The 14,812-nt window shown below is 42.7% G+C and overlaps 1 protein-coding gene across 2 annotated transcripts; it reads right to left on the reverse strand.

The window, feature by feature from the left end:
* LOC143447198 (uncharacterized) lies at nt 1-14,590 on the reverse strand. Of its 2 annotated transcripts, XM_076947173.1 has the most exons (15): nt 14,381-14,590; nt 14,135-14,254; nt 6,347-6,424; nt 5,398-5,644; nt 5,145-5,276; nt 4,899-5,068; nt 4,324-4,476; nt 3,619-3,932; nt 2,942-3,525; nt 2,673-2,795; nt 2,363-2,588; nt 2,174-2,271; nt 1,951-2,099; nt 1,592-1,805; nt 1-1,516 (listed from the first exon to the last, which is right to left on the reverse strand). In XM_076947173.1, exons 1-15 carry the CDS (start codon nt 14,489-14,491, stop codon nt 945-947), a joined length of 3,291 nt encoding a protein of 1,096 aa, XP_076803288.1. In that variant the 5' UTR covers nt 14,492-14,590; the 3' UTR covers nt 1-944. The 2 variants fall into 2 exon arrangements, with proteins under 2 accessions (XP_076803288.1, XP_076803297.1); XM_076947182.1 differs by lacking the exons at nt 14,135-14,254; nt 14,381-14,590 and adding an exon at nt 11,633-14,075.
* Nucleotides 14,591-14,812: the final 222 nt, after the last annotated feature.

Raw genomic sequence — 14,812 nt, forward strand, 5'->3', positions numbered from 1 at the left:
ACAATTTGAAATGAAATTTTATTAAAACATAGACATCATAAAATTGAGTGCAAGTGCCAGATTTGTATGGAGGATTCAAAATTTATACGCGGCGAGTCCGTTGCAAGAACAAACCAACCGTCACTTTTTGTAGAAACCAATTAGGAATGAATCGTTAGAAATTCCCTTGACATACACCACACATGAAAGCAAAAAAGATCGATAAAACGTAACAGAGTTTTCATGAAAACAACTTTATAATCTCAGACATTGAAGCCCGTAAATTAAGGCTGAAAATTTTAGCGCCTTCATTTCACAATATTCGACTAAAAACGTTTTATTCATAGAATTATCTGCATAAAAAAAGTTAGACCATATTTGCAATGATAAAATACGATCTCAAAAGTAAAAGAAACAAAGGAAAGAAATACTGCTGGGAAAGACGTCACGTTGGAATGTGTATGATGGGGAGGGGGGCCGTTATTCGACATTAAAAGAAATTGGACAACATGAGAACGTTGCTAAAGAAAAGATTCAACCTTTAATAATACATAATTGGCAACTGGCAATATCTACAATTTAAAAACAATGTCTGCAGCATATCGGGTTGTAATAAATAAGACGAAAAGGCAACATGTCATTTTACGTCCACAGTAGGACAATACGGGCTTATGCTAATGACAGTACAATTACAAAAACAGCAACGATAACAACGTCTAAAAACACGTCATAGAAAAACAGAGTAAACACAATGTTCACGTACACTGCAAGGGAATCGCACCTTTTACCGCTCGGCGTATTACCATGACATAGGTCAACTTCACAAAATCATCAGCTGGCTGTTCGCGCAAAATATCCCGGTAAGGGTGACTATGGCTGAGAAAAAAGTCTCATTAATAAATAAATAATAAACTGTCGTCGTGAAAACACGAGGTTAAAACGTCGAAAATAAATAGGCGAACGCGTTACGAGTATTTTCCGTCCAGGTAATCGGTTATGATGTTCAATTCAAGATTAGGGGACCCATTATTTTGTTCGAAGACCCCATCGAAAGCTCCAAGCATATCGCCCTGAACCCCGTTAAACGATTGGTTGGGGTTGGACGCGGACATGCCGTTGTTGGAACCCATGGTTGAGGAGAACATGCTTTGCTGTTGGGGAGGGTAACCGGCCGAGGTCATGTTATTCGACGAGCCATGCTGAGTCATGTGAATGTTACTCCCTGTGTGACCCTGACTCATCATAGCAGATGGGTTTTGCATCTGTCCATTATTCGGCATTGCACCCCCTATCACACCCATGTTACCCATGCTCTGTCGTTGGGGAATGCCCCCCATTTGCTGGTAATTAACTTGACCCCCAACGGGCATGGGGTTGGAATTGGGGTTCATCCCATAACTGGGAAGTTTATTATTGCTGCTCATTGCCTGGCTTTGTAACTGGCTACCCCGGTTCCACGGCTGCATTGTTCCGGCTTGGGGTAAATTCATCGAGTGGGGTACGTTTGGTGGGTGAGCTGCAGGATTGCGTGAAGACCCTAAAATATCAATATCGGGAGGTTACAAGGGTGAACCGGGGCAAGTACTGGAACACGACAAGGAAACATTCTCACCTTGATAAACAGTCCCAGTGTTTGTGCTTCCTGGAAGCCTGGACTGGATGACGGACGGTGGCAGGTTGTGTGACGTCATATGGGCCTGTCCAGAGGGCATCATTGCCTGTCTTGAAAGTGGGCTTGGACCTCTCTGGATCGGGACACCGTTTGGTGTCATCATTGATGGCGCTTTCTGCCGTGCATTTATCTGGTATTGCTCCATCATCAACTTCTGAACAAACGAGAGAAGTCATTTTAGAAGCATTCTCAACAACTGTGCAAAATTTCTTATTTTTCAGAAACTTACTCGACTAACTACTACTACTATTTTAATCCAGCGCTCAATGATCTAAAAATCGACTTAAAACAAGTCGTACCCCTCGGTGAGCGAGTTTCTGCTGGTTAGCAGTCAGTGTGGCGGATTGTTGAACCCTCGTGTTCATCATCGAGTTTCCGGCCATGTTGGCCTGATTGAACCCTGGCTCCACCTGACGTCTGTAAAATCCGCTCATCCCTGATCCGCTTCCTGCATCCAAAAAATATGATATAAGATGTCTAATCGAACATGTGCGAGGAGAGTGAAGAGCTGTCTTTACTTACCAGGAGCAGGGATGTCGGCAACAGTTGGAACACTCCTCATCATTTGCTGAGGAGGAGCGCGTTGCATCAACCTTGACTGAGCCTGAGGGTTGGGCATTCTAAGAATAATAATTAAAATGATTTGGAAATGTAGAACTGCTGGCAAACAACTCCAAACACAATCGAAGGAGGGAAACGACTCAAACCTACCCGGGGTTCCCGTACATGGTCTTTGTCGTCATGGCTTGTTGGTTTTGGTTGCTGACGTAATTCTCGACGGAATAATGCGACTGTCGAGCGCCATAAACCGCATTTTGCTGCCTCTGACTGGCCAGCAGTGCAGCTTGAGCGGCGGCGTTTGCTTTACTGAGATTGTTCTGCGGCATGTTGGGCACTGATGTGTCCACTCCACCTGGATTTGGACCAGAATTGAAAGCTGTAAGCACAAAGCACAGTTAAATATTTGGTAAAATGACAATTAACCATTGAATTGTCGAAGTCCACGCGCTTAAACACTCACATGCATAGTTTTGCATCTCAGCCGACATATGTTGCTGCTGAGAGAGCGATTGTCCGTTGAAAGACATATTGGACTGCATGTTTACTGACGCTGATGTGCTTGTACTCCACTGACCACTAACACCTGGAAATAACATTCTAGTTATATCTTTAGCAGCTAAACCTCCAATACCAACCAACTGCTCAAGTTGTTTGGAACAGAATGACGCGTGCTAAGGCGCATTACTAAAAACAGTTATAGAGCGAGCAATCTAAACGAGATATGCAAACCTGGAGGAACTCTTTTATCTGTTCTTTCAGCCAACTCCTTAAGCTGTTGAGCCTTGGACATGTTAGATGGTGGAATCTGGATGCCAGACATCGCAGGGTTCTTCATCCCCTGAACCACCCCAGGTGCACTGGCCCTGTGCATTTGGTACCCAGGAGAGTAGTTTTGCGACGAGCTGTTGGGGAGTTGTACGTGAGGCGACCGCCGCATCATGTTCTGGGTCATCCCGGGGTTGTTTGAATTAATTTGGGGATGCCCCTGTGCCTGGTGGGGGTAGAACTGGCCAGTCGGTTGCCCATTGTTGTGGTAGGCGATACCAGGGTGGGGTTTGTGGGACACTGAGTAGGAAACGGTTGAGGGGGATGCGGATTTGTTAGGGCCTGGTAGGTGGGACAACCTGGGGGGGCCTTCAGGGGCGTGCCGAATTTTGTCAGAGGGGTTGGCAGTTGGCCTGGTCATGTTTGAAACTCCCATTTGTTGTTGGGTGCCGGGGGTTGGGGGCTGATGGGTTTGTTGTTGTTGCTGTTGATGTTGTTGTTGCTGTTCTTGCATCGTGTTGAACTTGGAGTTGACAGAAATATTCAACCTGCGTTCAACAATGTAGAAAAATTCGAGCTTCAGTTCGGGATCAGCTACAATAAGTTTTATTTGAATTAAAATCCAACGAAACATTCCTCACCTATGAACATGTTGGCTCGTCATGTTGCCGTTGACTACAGAAGCGTTCTGTTGCATGTTGAGGTTCATGTTTTGTTGAAGGTTGGCTTGATTTGTTGCGTTCGTTGTGTTGAAGGATGAAGACGGTTTATCAGAACCATACTGTGGCATGATGCCATCGGCTTGGCTTTTGTACATTCTCGTCTGGTTGCTGCTTTTGTAAAATTGCTGGTGTTCTGTTCGTGAATTCTGAGCTTCAGGAGGGTTGGTTTCGTCAACAAACCCCATGAAGTCGACCTTCTCTGTTTTGCACTGAAATGACCCGTTCTTTTGGTCCTAAACAGGAAAATTAAAGTTTGTTTACTGAGCAGCTAAATTTAATCATTCTAAAATAACTCAACACATAACCATAAACAGTGGCAAGGTGTCATTAACATCATCACTAAACAAACTGATTAATTAGTAACAAAAACGCAGGCTGCTATTTTTATTTCTCTTGCACCCGGTGTTCGAAAGGCAACCTAATCAGGAAATGGGAATGCTTTTGAGATGAATAAAAGCAATGAAAGCAAACAGGAAATGATGTCACAATGAGAGAAGAGTAGCAGGCAGTTCGCACAGAGCAGCTCACGTTGTCATAGTTAGTGTTGCCTTTAGCGCTCTGATGACTTGCATTGGCAACAACGCAAAAGCGTCGTCTGTAATATCCTCTTTCCATCGTTCTCACCTCAGTTAGTAAACTTGAGTCGGCAATATTGCTGGATTGTTGTTGTTCGTGGCCTAGTGATGTTGTTTGTTGCTCGGTCGAATTATCTTGCAGTAAATCAAATTCGCTGGCAGTGTTCCCATCCGGATTGTTAATTTCGTTCAGCAAGTTTTGCTGTAAAATAGTAGAAGTTGATGCCGTAAGAAACTTGTAAAATTAAAAACCTTAGTCAAGAATAATTTCGGAAAGAGTGAAATTTACTCGCAATACGAAAACATCGTAATTTGCAAAATGAGTGCAAATATCGAGATATTTATTCAGCTAACGAAACAACCGACATGTTTCAAACATGTGTCAGTCTCTTTTTAGCGTGAAAATGAACGGATTTAAAATCGCATGACAATGCTGATGATAATTCATGACAAAAGGTAGCGGCCACGTTTAAGAACAATGAGTTTCTAAATTGACAGTCACAGAAAACGATAACAATGAAAGCTCATTGGTAGTCGCAAACGCAGAACGATCACTACTTTTTGGTTATTTTTTAAATATGTTGGACAGGCTGATTAAAAAACATGGAAAATCGGTCTTCTTACGAGTAAGTCATTGAAGCCGCCGTCTCCTTCGTCTTCACAGCTTTGCTCGTTTTGTGAGTTTCCCATCGCCATGCTGCCAGTTGTAAACGTGTTGTTCTGATTGGTCGAATCTTGACCTAATTCTTGTTTGATGTCTTTCGCGCCAACATCAACGCTCACTGATTGGGTGTCTGAATTTCAAAAACAGTAAACCGATAAAAAAACTCTGCAGAAGTGCCACCGTTCATATGACGAACGTCATCGAACCTCCGTTCTTTCCTATTCCTTTGCTTGAGTTGATGCTCGTGTTGACGTTCACCGTGGTTTCGATTCGGCGCTGTGGCAACTGATGGACAATCTGTATCGAAACATTACCGTTGCAGTTGTTGTTTCCAGCGCCTGTAACAATCGAAATAGGTTTCTGTTAGACCGGGGTTCCAACTTGATATTCAAGCGCGTTGGAGTCACAGCCAAGTAACGTCAAGTCGTCAACAGACGTCCTTGAAGACCAGTCTGTCACCTGTTTGGTTATTGGCGGAATTATTCCCAATAAATTGCCCATCGTTGTCGATTTTCATTTTCTTGGCGGTATTATCAGCACCGTTGGCGTCTCCAAGAAAATCGAACTGTTGTTGTCCGCCAATGTAGCTCGGCACACCACCGCTAGGTGTCATGGCCGAGTCGCAGCCGGTTAGAAGGTTGTTCGGTTTGACGAGTGCACCGTTGTTACACAAGCTGCCATTATTCACCTCAAGCCTTCTCTTCAACTGGAAATAAGAATGTCACGTTTCACACAAATTACCGAGAAAGACTAAACAAAAACGCTGTAGCGCGCACGCGTTCTGTTACTTTTATTACCCGCTGTTTCCTGCCGGTCCGTTGCTTGACAATAGAAATTAATTTGCGGGCAGTTAGGTCATTTTGCAATTGGTTTTACATGAAGCAAAAATTGAACACACGGCAGTGTAGCTACGAACGCAACCTAGTAGCAGGTGACAGGCTTAAATCGGGCGAACAATGAATTGCGCATCGTTTTTATGTTAAATGCGTCGTACAATATTTAGTTTCATTAAAATTCATGAGATTCTGCTTGAGCACATGTACAAGTTGCGCGTCGTAAGTTCGGTGGCGATTAGCGCAAATCTTGATCAAACAAAGACGTTTCTTTTCACATGCTTAACAAAGTGACAAGCCGATGGTGTATTTAAAGCCTTGAAGAGCTTTTGAGTGGTCTAGAAAGCAATCTACGCAAAATAATGTTCTAAGCCTTACACCCAAGGCTTGAGTTTTACTTTACGGCCTTCAAAGGGCAGGCAGAGGCAATCTGCTACTGCTATTAATACGGGAATTTAACTTTCTCAAAACGGAACAGATGTTCCGACCAATGTATCGATTGTTCGTATAGTACTGGTACGCCACCTTATAAGCAACGCTGTATAAGCCTCAATCAATAAAAAATCAAATGTTACCATATTTCGTCCAAGTCCTAGATCCGAGGAATCCTGCCTCAAGTCGTTCGTTTGCTCGGTTGATTTAGACCTAACGTCCTGCATGGAATATGACGAGTTATTAAACCACGAATCTTCATTACCATTATGACATCATTATGTAAACGATATTACAAAACAAAAGCACGTTTTAATGTGCAATAAATCTGACAACAACTTCTATCCCAGCCTCAAGCAAACACTATAAGCTGTCTCAGAAGCTTACTAAGTGTACGCTGGGCCTTTAATCGCCTACACGCGCTTGATTACATACACTTGGACCTAATAGCACGTTCCAATCACTAACATACAGCTCGCGTTGTAAACAGCGCAACGATGAATACGCCAATTAAACCTGCGTGCGGCGACGAGTTGCTTTCCCGTTTCTAGCAAACTATCCACTGTCCTCGCTCGCACATATGATAAAGAGAAGAACGAGAGGAAAAAGGGGAAAAAAGAGAAAAGAAAACTCCCGAGGGAGAGAGCAGTTGCAACCGAGCTCGTTTGAGAAAAAACGACAAAGTTGTATCGCGTCGGTCGCCGTGCCTTGCTTTTCGGCAACATTTCTTCTTTTGTTTGTCGGAGAACGTTGGTTGCGCAGTGGGTTAGCTGACAATTAAACTGTCTGTCTATTTCCCGCCGTATTTTCACGATCGACCACAATCTTAACTAATGTCGCGCGTAGAAACGCTTTTAAAGAACTCAATTGCCTGCTACTAGCACACTTTGACAAACGCTTGGAATCATAAAAAACAGCAAACGCAAAGTGCTATCATAACTGTCTTCCCTGCTCCATCCCAACGCTAACCCGACTGAATTCTTCACGCTGCATCACAGACAAGCCGTCGCCCCTTCCAATATTTGCTGCAAATGACACCGAACACAATAGCTCCAGCTGCAAAATACTTATGCACGATCTCCAGCTAAGCCATTCGACGGTAATACCTATGCCCGCGCCAAGACACGCAGCTTCTATTCCGTGTTGACAGAAGCAGTGATGAACAAAATAACGTGTTTCCTGGCAATGCGTGCATAGACGGACTGACCTAACGTGATATTGAATCGAAATATTCATTGTATTCGTCTTGAATAATCGACAAGAAAACAAAAGCTCGTTTGTACAGCCGTAAAGTTGTCTGCGGTTAGATAGTTGTAGTGGTCAAACAACAAGGTACACTGTAATAAGAGACTGGTAAACCCGAAGGCCAACACAGCACCATAAAATTAAGGTTTAGAAGGGCTTGTAATTAACGAATGTTTAATGCCGATGGCTGTGTCTTTCAGATCCGGTAATAAACCTCAGCATATAACGCGCACGACTTAAAACAACCAGTCGCAAAGGAACCATTCCAACCTGGGCAACTGAGCCAGCCTTATCTTCATATCAAAATACAAGTCGGGTGCAGTCGGGCGTGTCCGCCACTGATTCGCTCTCTCCTACCTGATAGCACGAACGAAGAACGAAGGGGAAATGCTTCCAACTGCGCTAATTAATTACATCAGAATATTTGTAAAGGGACTTTAAATATGAGATAATTGGGCGCCTCTGTGATGTCATAAAGTCATCAGGCCCGTCAGCCAATCCCGCCCGAGGCAGACAAAGTCGAAGCAGCGATACATTTTGCCATGACAGAGTCGTATTGTATTAACATCGGAATAAAAAGTCATTTGGGCAAGTTCAGTTGGAAAAATCGCGTTTAATCGTCGATTACAGTTTATGTCTTGTTCAGAAATCGATGGATTACGAACGCAATCATGTCCTGTAGCCTACCACTACACATCACATCGCGGGTTGAGTTGCATTAATTAATTAATTGGATTGAATGCTTCTGCCGTTTGAGTTCAACGCCGGCCATGTTGCCTTGAACCGGCGGGATTGCTATTTTTAACAAATGCTCGCGTACGTAGGATAATAATTTAAATGGCAAAGGCAGCAAAATACGTCGTCACACAAAGCCATTATTACGTCACTAAGGAACAGAGTGGGAAAGTTCATAGGCATATCAATAACATGTTGATTTCGGCAATTTGCAATAAACAAGTTGGGAATGAAACGAGAGAGATGGAAAAAAGAGAACCACTGGACCGTGTCATGAGCGTGTGATCCGAAATGGTCGCCAGTGAACGCTTTGATGATAAATAATGATTATTATCAGAAATATTGTGACGAAACAAACAGATTGAACAAATGCTACATATAAAACAGCGTCCTCCTTTTTAATTCGAATGATATTATCATTGTTACAACACATTTATGTTAAAAACGTTTTTCTACCTTTACCTTTTACTTTCTTTATTTATGATAACGCTTCTTTGAACTTTGTTGAACTCGCCACTTACGTCATAATCGGGACAAAACCAGATATGTATGAATGTGGACTGGGAAACGCGAAAAATCGCGGCAAAATGCAACACAAAACAGAATGAATGCATGACCTCAATAAACGGCAAACTAGGACGACCTCGATTTAAAAATGTGTTCGAAGCAGTGACACGATGGGGATTATGACGTTATGAACTATTCTGGAATCGAATCTGGCTGTCACTATTTTACCGGACAAAATCGTGCATTCAAAACTCTTTCACACAGGTTCTTGTGAACCTGGCTAAAATGTTATAAGTCAGTAACCTAAGCCTAACCTAAATCTAACTTTAATTAAAGCCTAAATAGCTAAAATCAAGTTTTTGCATGCCTGTTCTCCTAACCCAGGGATGTCCAACCTTTTATTGTAGTGGGCCGCATTGTCACTTGAAATAATTCAGTGGGCCGCAGAAACTATTAAATTTCAAGAAAAATGGGTACATCTTCGAGTCTTATAGTTATATATAATCCTGTTCCTACCATACTATACTATTACTGCACCCCTAAAAGCTGACTGGTACATTTTAATTAGGGTAAGATTGAAAGTTCAAAATACTACTTGGAGTGAAAATGACTAGCGGGCCGCACAAAAATCTCAGGCGGGCCGCAATGTGGCCCGCGGGCCGCAGGTTGGACATCCCTGGACCTAACCTAACCGCCTATCTTTAACTACGGGCTGCGTGACCTGCATACAGCGAAATATTCACTCTCATCGAACCTGGTTCGAAAATGTTGGAGGTGACAAATTAACATCAGGCTAAATTCAATTTTTTCCGATCACAAAAGGACTGGCTTGACGATCCTGACACAAGTGTTACGCAACAATCCCATCGAACGTCGCATGTGTAGTTTTTGGTGACGTCACAATGACAGCGTTAATGATAGAGGTAAAGCGGTGAGTAGGGGACAGATATCCACATGACTGGTAAAATTACAACGCTGATTAAATAATGACGTAGCATTAATTTCGTCTCCAGAAGTGGACAAGTTCCGGTGATCATTATGACGAAGTGTTCACTGATGAAAAGGATTTTGGTAGTCAAGTTAAACCCGGCACAGAGAACCCGGCTCAGAAACGCTGGTGAGTTGGAAAAATAGGGAAGGTGAAACCCCTTTGCATGGTGACATTGCTTCCACATATTCGTGCAAAAATTCATCGACTCAATCACATCGGAGATGAAAGCCCCATATAAGTTACGTGTTGACCAAATTCGATCCATGGTATGACCAAGTCAAATAGAGACCATTGTTACCTCATAAACGCTACCCAGGGGAAGGGATTTTCTCCTGAGAAAGATATTTCAAGCTACGTCACAAGTGACGTAACAATCAGTTTTAGCGCATAGAGCGGGGAATTTAGGAAACGAAGATCAACGTCACACCAGTTGCTTGTTACATCACAGCCACACTAAATGAAATTTAATGATGTCATCATGCGATGACATCACAAGCTCGGCAAATGCCTTCTCGAATCGTTGTTGAAACGAGAGAATGAAAGCGAGACGAGTTCTTGGCGATAGTGACTAAGACTAGAATTAAGGAGTCAGGAAAACCACGAAACAGCGCCCAGCACAAGCCTTAAGCCTCCGGCCTGAACAGTGTGGTCACGGTCGTGAGACGTGTCCTCGAGATAGTAGGTGCCAGGCTGGTCCTGCAACTTTGCAAACCTGCTTTCCGTAAAAGACAAATCGCTTTACCGCTCATAAACGGAAAATCATTTAATATCAAAGCGAAATTATTCCACCTTGTAACCTGCAGATTACGTGCGCAATGATTGCGATCAGTAGCTTATTAAAGTTTCACTCGCGGTAAACAGAGGTAAACAACGATGCCAGTAAGAAAAATAGGAAAAATTAGAACATGTTTCGGCAAATGCTTATTTTTCATAAGGAATACTTGAATCCATTTTCCGTTCAATTCAGCAGCTAACAGCGTAGAGTCAACTCTGTTTTCAGACGACTTATTCCTTCATTACATTTGCACAATCGGTTGCTTATTGTACTCGTTTCAAACGCGACGGGCATAAAATGTATGATTTGGTTCTTAACTATCTATCAGTAACTCCAGGATCACTGCTGTTAACTGAAAACGATAATTAGGTCTTCGTTCGACGGTGTTCGGTTTAAAATTACAGAAGGCTTTGGAAAGTAAATACCAATTTACTATAGAAGCTGTAGCCCTAAGTTTCTTATAAAAATAAGGGTAATGCGAACCACGGTGCATCACACCTGTATAGGGCAGCCTTATATGAACAGGTTAGACAAAAGTTAAATTTCCCTTTGGTTCTCCTGCTTGCGAGGTTAACAGCGCCAAATATGGTGTATGACGTGTAGCCTACGTCATGCACGTTTCCTGCACGAAATCTGACAACCGAGCGCGATGACTTGACTTTTCTCTCTCTCTCTCTAATTTCTCACTTGCGTTAACAAGAACAGATTGGAGAATTGGAAGACATTAATTTTGCAATACCGAAGTGTCGCAATAATCGTCACAACCAGTGCAGAAACAGGCATCTTTGTTTGATATAATAAACTGTCTAACGTGGTTCAGATTAACTTCAGTCCCTCGTCACAGTAAAAGAAACAGAACGGGAATTGCTATACTGTATAACACGACGTGATGGTAAAAAACATCGTTTCAGAAGTTACTTAGGCCGAAATATGTCAGGCAGTTCGTGATACGACATAAAGATGCCTATCCTGCACTCGCTGTGATGCTTATTGCGACACTTTGGTATTGCAAAACAATACTATCTCCCCTGAAACTGTATTAAATATTAATTTTGAGAAAAAACATCGTTTATCGAAGTATTACGATGATAATTCTTTAAAAAAGACACAGTGCACGCCGCTTGTACTTTTCACCAAACCCGCTCCAATGAAAATAATAAAAACAATAAAACTTACACAAGAAATCAATAAAATGCTTTTGTTGAAAGATGTTTTTGGCAGTCCCCGTTATTTGGAACAGAGTCTCAAGTTCAAAGGCGTTATTCGCTGGTGAGATCAGACAGCGGTTGTCCTTGAGAAAGCAATAAAAGTTATCTTGTTCGAGACTTGCCTCGGGCCTCGATTATGACCGAACAATCAAGGCGGTTTTATTCGAAGGACAAGGGTGATCATGTTACAGAGCTGCTGTATACCGGCTTTAGGTTAAACGGTTAGTGCAGGTATTTAGTGCAGGCTCTTTGCGGTAAATCACGAACGCACAGGCTGCTATGAATGCGAGTTTCAACGCTGCCAATCCGGCCACAACAGGTTTGTCTCCAGTTTCCGGTAATTGTTTTACACACAGCAATCACAAAGCTAACGAAGCGGAACGGCGGAGTTGCAATTGCGATCGTTGAGCGCGTTTCATCTGACAATAACATTATTGCAATGGAATATTCCACTGTTTCCAACCGCTGAAATCACGTGATCGTGGCCCACTAGCAAATATTTCACCACATCCCAAATAAGGAATTAACAACCTATGACCTAACAAACAGTGTATATGACGGAATTTACAAGACAAACACCAAATTGTGAATTTGACAAGTTGTTAAAGTGAAGGGAAAGCCCCGTAGGTAGGAGTTCCGACTCCGACTCCAGACAAAAGTCGGAATAACATCCCGTACGGTGGGAGACGTTCTCATTCGGCATCTGAAAACTCGGAAACTTCGCAATAACGAAATCTCGTGATTCGCTACGACCTTCGTACTTGAGCACAGCGTCCTTTCAACTCCAAGCTCATCTTAACTCATAACAATATCAAGAATTATCGCAATGATCGTTGAATTTCGATTGAAGGTGATGTGTCTGCGTTCAGCGTATCCTGCGACTTCCAGTGCACGAAGCGTTGTGCGGGGTGCGGGCACCAAAACACCACGAGCATAAATGTGTGAGAGATTGTGTTATCGGGAAATTCCGCGACACCTCTTTTATCCCAACCTTAACTGTTGTCAGCGGCCAACCCCTACCCAACCAATCCAACCCACGCGGCCTCTCTAGAAATAATTTTTTCTGACCTCATTGCGCCCAAGCGCACAAATAATGACGCGAAGTTAGTTGCAAGCAGCTGCCACAAGCACCGAGCATTGTTACGAACATGCACACCACAACAAACACTAGTCATGTGTCACAACATTGATCCGCGTAAATACCATACTGTTGCTTTCGAAACAGCAGGCTACGTGATGTTTCGCGTGATTGTTATCAAACATTGATGAAGTGGAAAAATAAACCGATGCACATTCTGGCCACAAAGCTATGGTAGCAGATGCTTCAAGACAGAGTGAGATGGACAAGGCTAAAATACGAAATGATTCATAAACCACAGATTTTTCACAAAAAAATCTTTATAAGCTTTTCCACGAAAACAAAAAAGTTACAAGACAAGTTGTAACAGCCCACTTGTACTTTATTAACGTCGCAATCTCAATTCTAACGCAATAATCAATTAATTCTAACCACATTTAGAGAATAGCCTACAACGCAAATTGATATGGGTTGGAGAATGGATTTAGTTGAAAAACAAAATTCTCAAGCGACGCAGCGGCGTGCCAAGCCTACTGACTAAGCAAATTAGTCAGTTTACAAACAAGTCCATCAGTTCGCACCAGAAGGAAAAAAAACTGTAAAAAATCTCATATTTTTGCGCCCAACTGGTAGTAACTGTGTAAACAGGTCGAACATAACAGTGGCAACCATTAAGGAAACCACCGCTACATTCCTAGCTAACCCTACCATGATCCCAACGCAAGGCGTCTCCAACACACCAGGCAAACCCTACAAAGCATTTCCACCAGTTACAATGAAAATTCAGGCCAAATTGTATGGCGGTGATCATTTTTACGTAAGTTTCGCGCAATTCAAACGTAGCTGTTGCGTCGAAAGGAAGGTTTTTGCGCTAAAGTTTGACAGCAAGCACAGCCAAGGAAAGACGTGTTATGAATCAACACGTACCGAAAATGGCGAATTTCTAAATGTTCAAGTCAGGCTTGGACGTAAACACCAATCAGTTTGTGTGTGTGAGACCCATCTCAAGTAAACGACCGTCCACCTTCGTAAAATAAGACGCCGGCCTAGCTGGAGGATATGACGTAACAATAATAGGGTTTCGAATTTCACTTACAAGTAAACCACCGAGGTAGCGCACAATACTCACCGACCGACTCGTCTGGCGCGAGAATAAGACATTAAGGCGCGTCATTTACAAAGGCAAAACTAGACGTTTCAATGACACAACAAAATAAGTTTTAAAGGAAGCCTAATTTTAACAACTCGTGTCCCCTAACTCATTGATACGACTACAGCCTATCCTGGTTGTAGCAGTTAACTCGGTTGAAACTTTTCAACTGTGGGACTAGTTTTTAAGGCAAAGCCTGTTTACAACAAGAGTAATTCGATTATTAAGCGTTTGTGACTGACCGATTTGTATTTTCCTTTCTTTTGACGACCTTCTTGGACTTTTTGAATCAACATCGCTGTGGTGTTTCGTTCCGTTTCAGCGCGTACCGGTTGACTTGCACGAAGTCGATCTTCCGATTCCTGAAGAGGCAACAACTTAATTAATACGTCATTGGGTTGTGTCATACTTCATAATGGCATGTACACTGCCATTCGCAAAGTATTCCTATGAGTAACAAGCGAAATGAGAAAGTGCCGCTCTAAGACCTGCGTTCGCTGTTTAAGAGCGTCGGCTCTTCGCTTGAGCCTGCCTATGACCACTTCACGGCCCAGAGGCTGCGGGGCTTGATATTGGACGCATTCTCCGGCTGGCATCATGGCTCTTTTATAACCCCGTTCACTGGTCTTTAATCAAACAAACGTACTTATAATGAAATAAAATTTCGTTGTTTATAAAATCTAAAACGTAACAGTTAATTAGCTAAGTGTTTCTGTTAAGTGATTAAGGTAGCACGTAAACTTACTAGATGATTACAATAGACGCGCGTATGGTGCGCTTGTATGCCCTGTAATAACCTCACCTGGGTTAACGCAGTTCTAAAATCGCTAAACACAGAACTGTAGGCTAACATTCGCTAATAATATATACCATATCGCTTAGTCCGGTTTGAACTGAATGAAATATCACAACTGTCGTGT

Source organism: Clavelina lepadiformis, chromosome 1 (genome assembly GCF_947623445.1).
Source record: "Clavelina lepadiformis chromosome 1, kaClaLepa1.1, whole genome shotgun sequence".
NCBI classification, from domain to species: Eukaryota; Metazoa; Chordata; class Ascidiacea; order Aplousobranchia; family Clavelinidae; genus Clavelina; species Clavelina lepadiformis.

Excerpts from the sequence above, each read along its gene's own strand:
- LOC143447198 (XM_076947173.1), bottom strand. The coding sequence starts at position 14,491 with ATGATGCCAGCCGGAGAATGCGTCCAATATCAAGCCCCGCAGCCTCTG. Across the intron at positions 5,645-6,346 it reads TAGGACTTGGACGAAATATG|TTGAAGAGAAGGCTTGAGGT; the intron begins GTAACATTTGAT and ends TCTTATTTCCAG. Across the intron at positions 2,272-2,362 it reads ACCATGTACGGGAACCCCGG|AATGCCCAACCCTCAGGCTC; the intron begins GTAGGTTTGAGT and ends TATTATTCTTAG.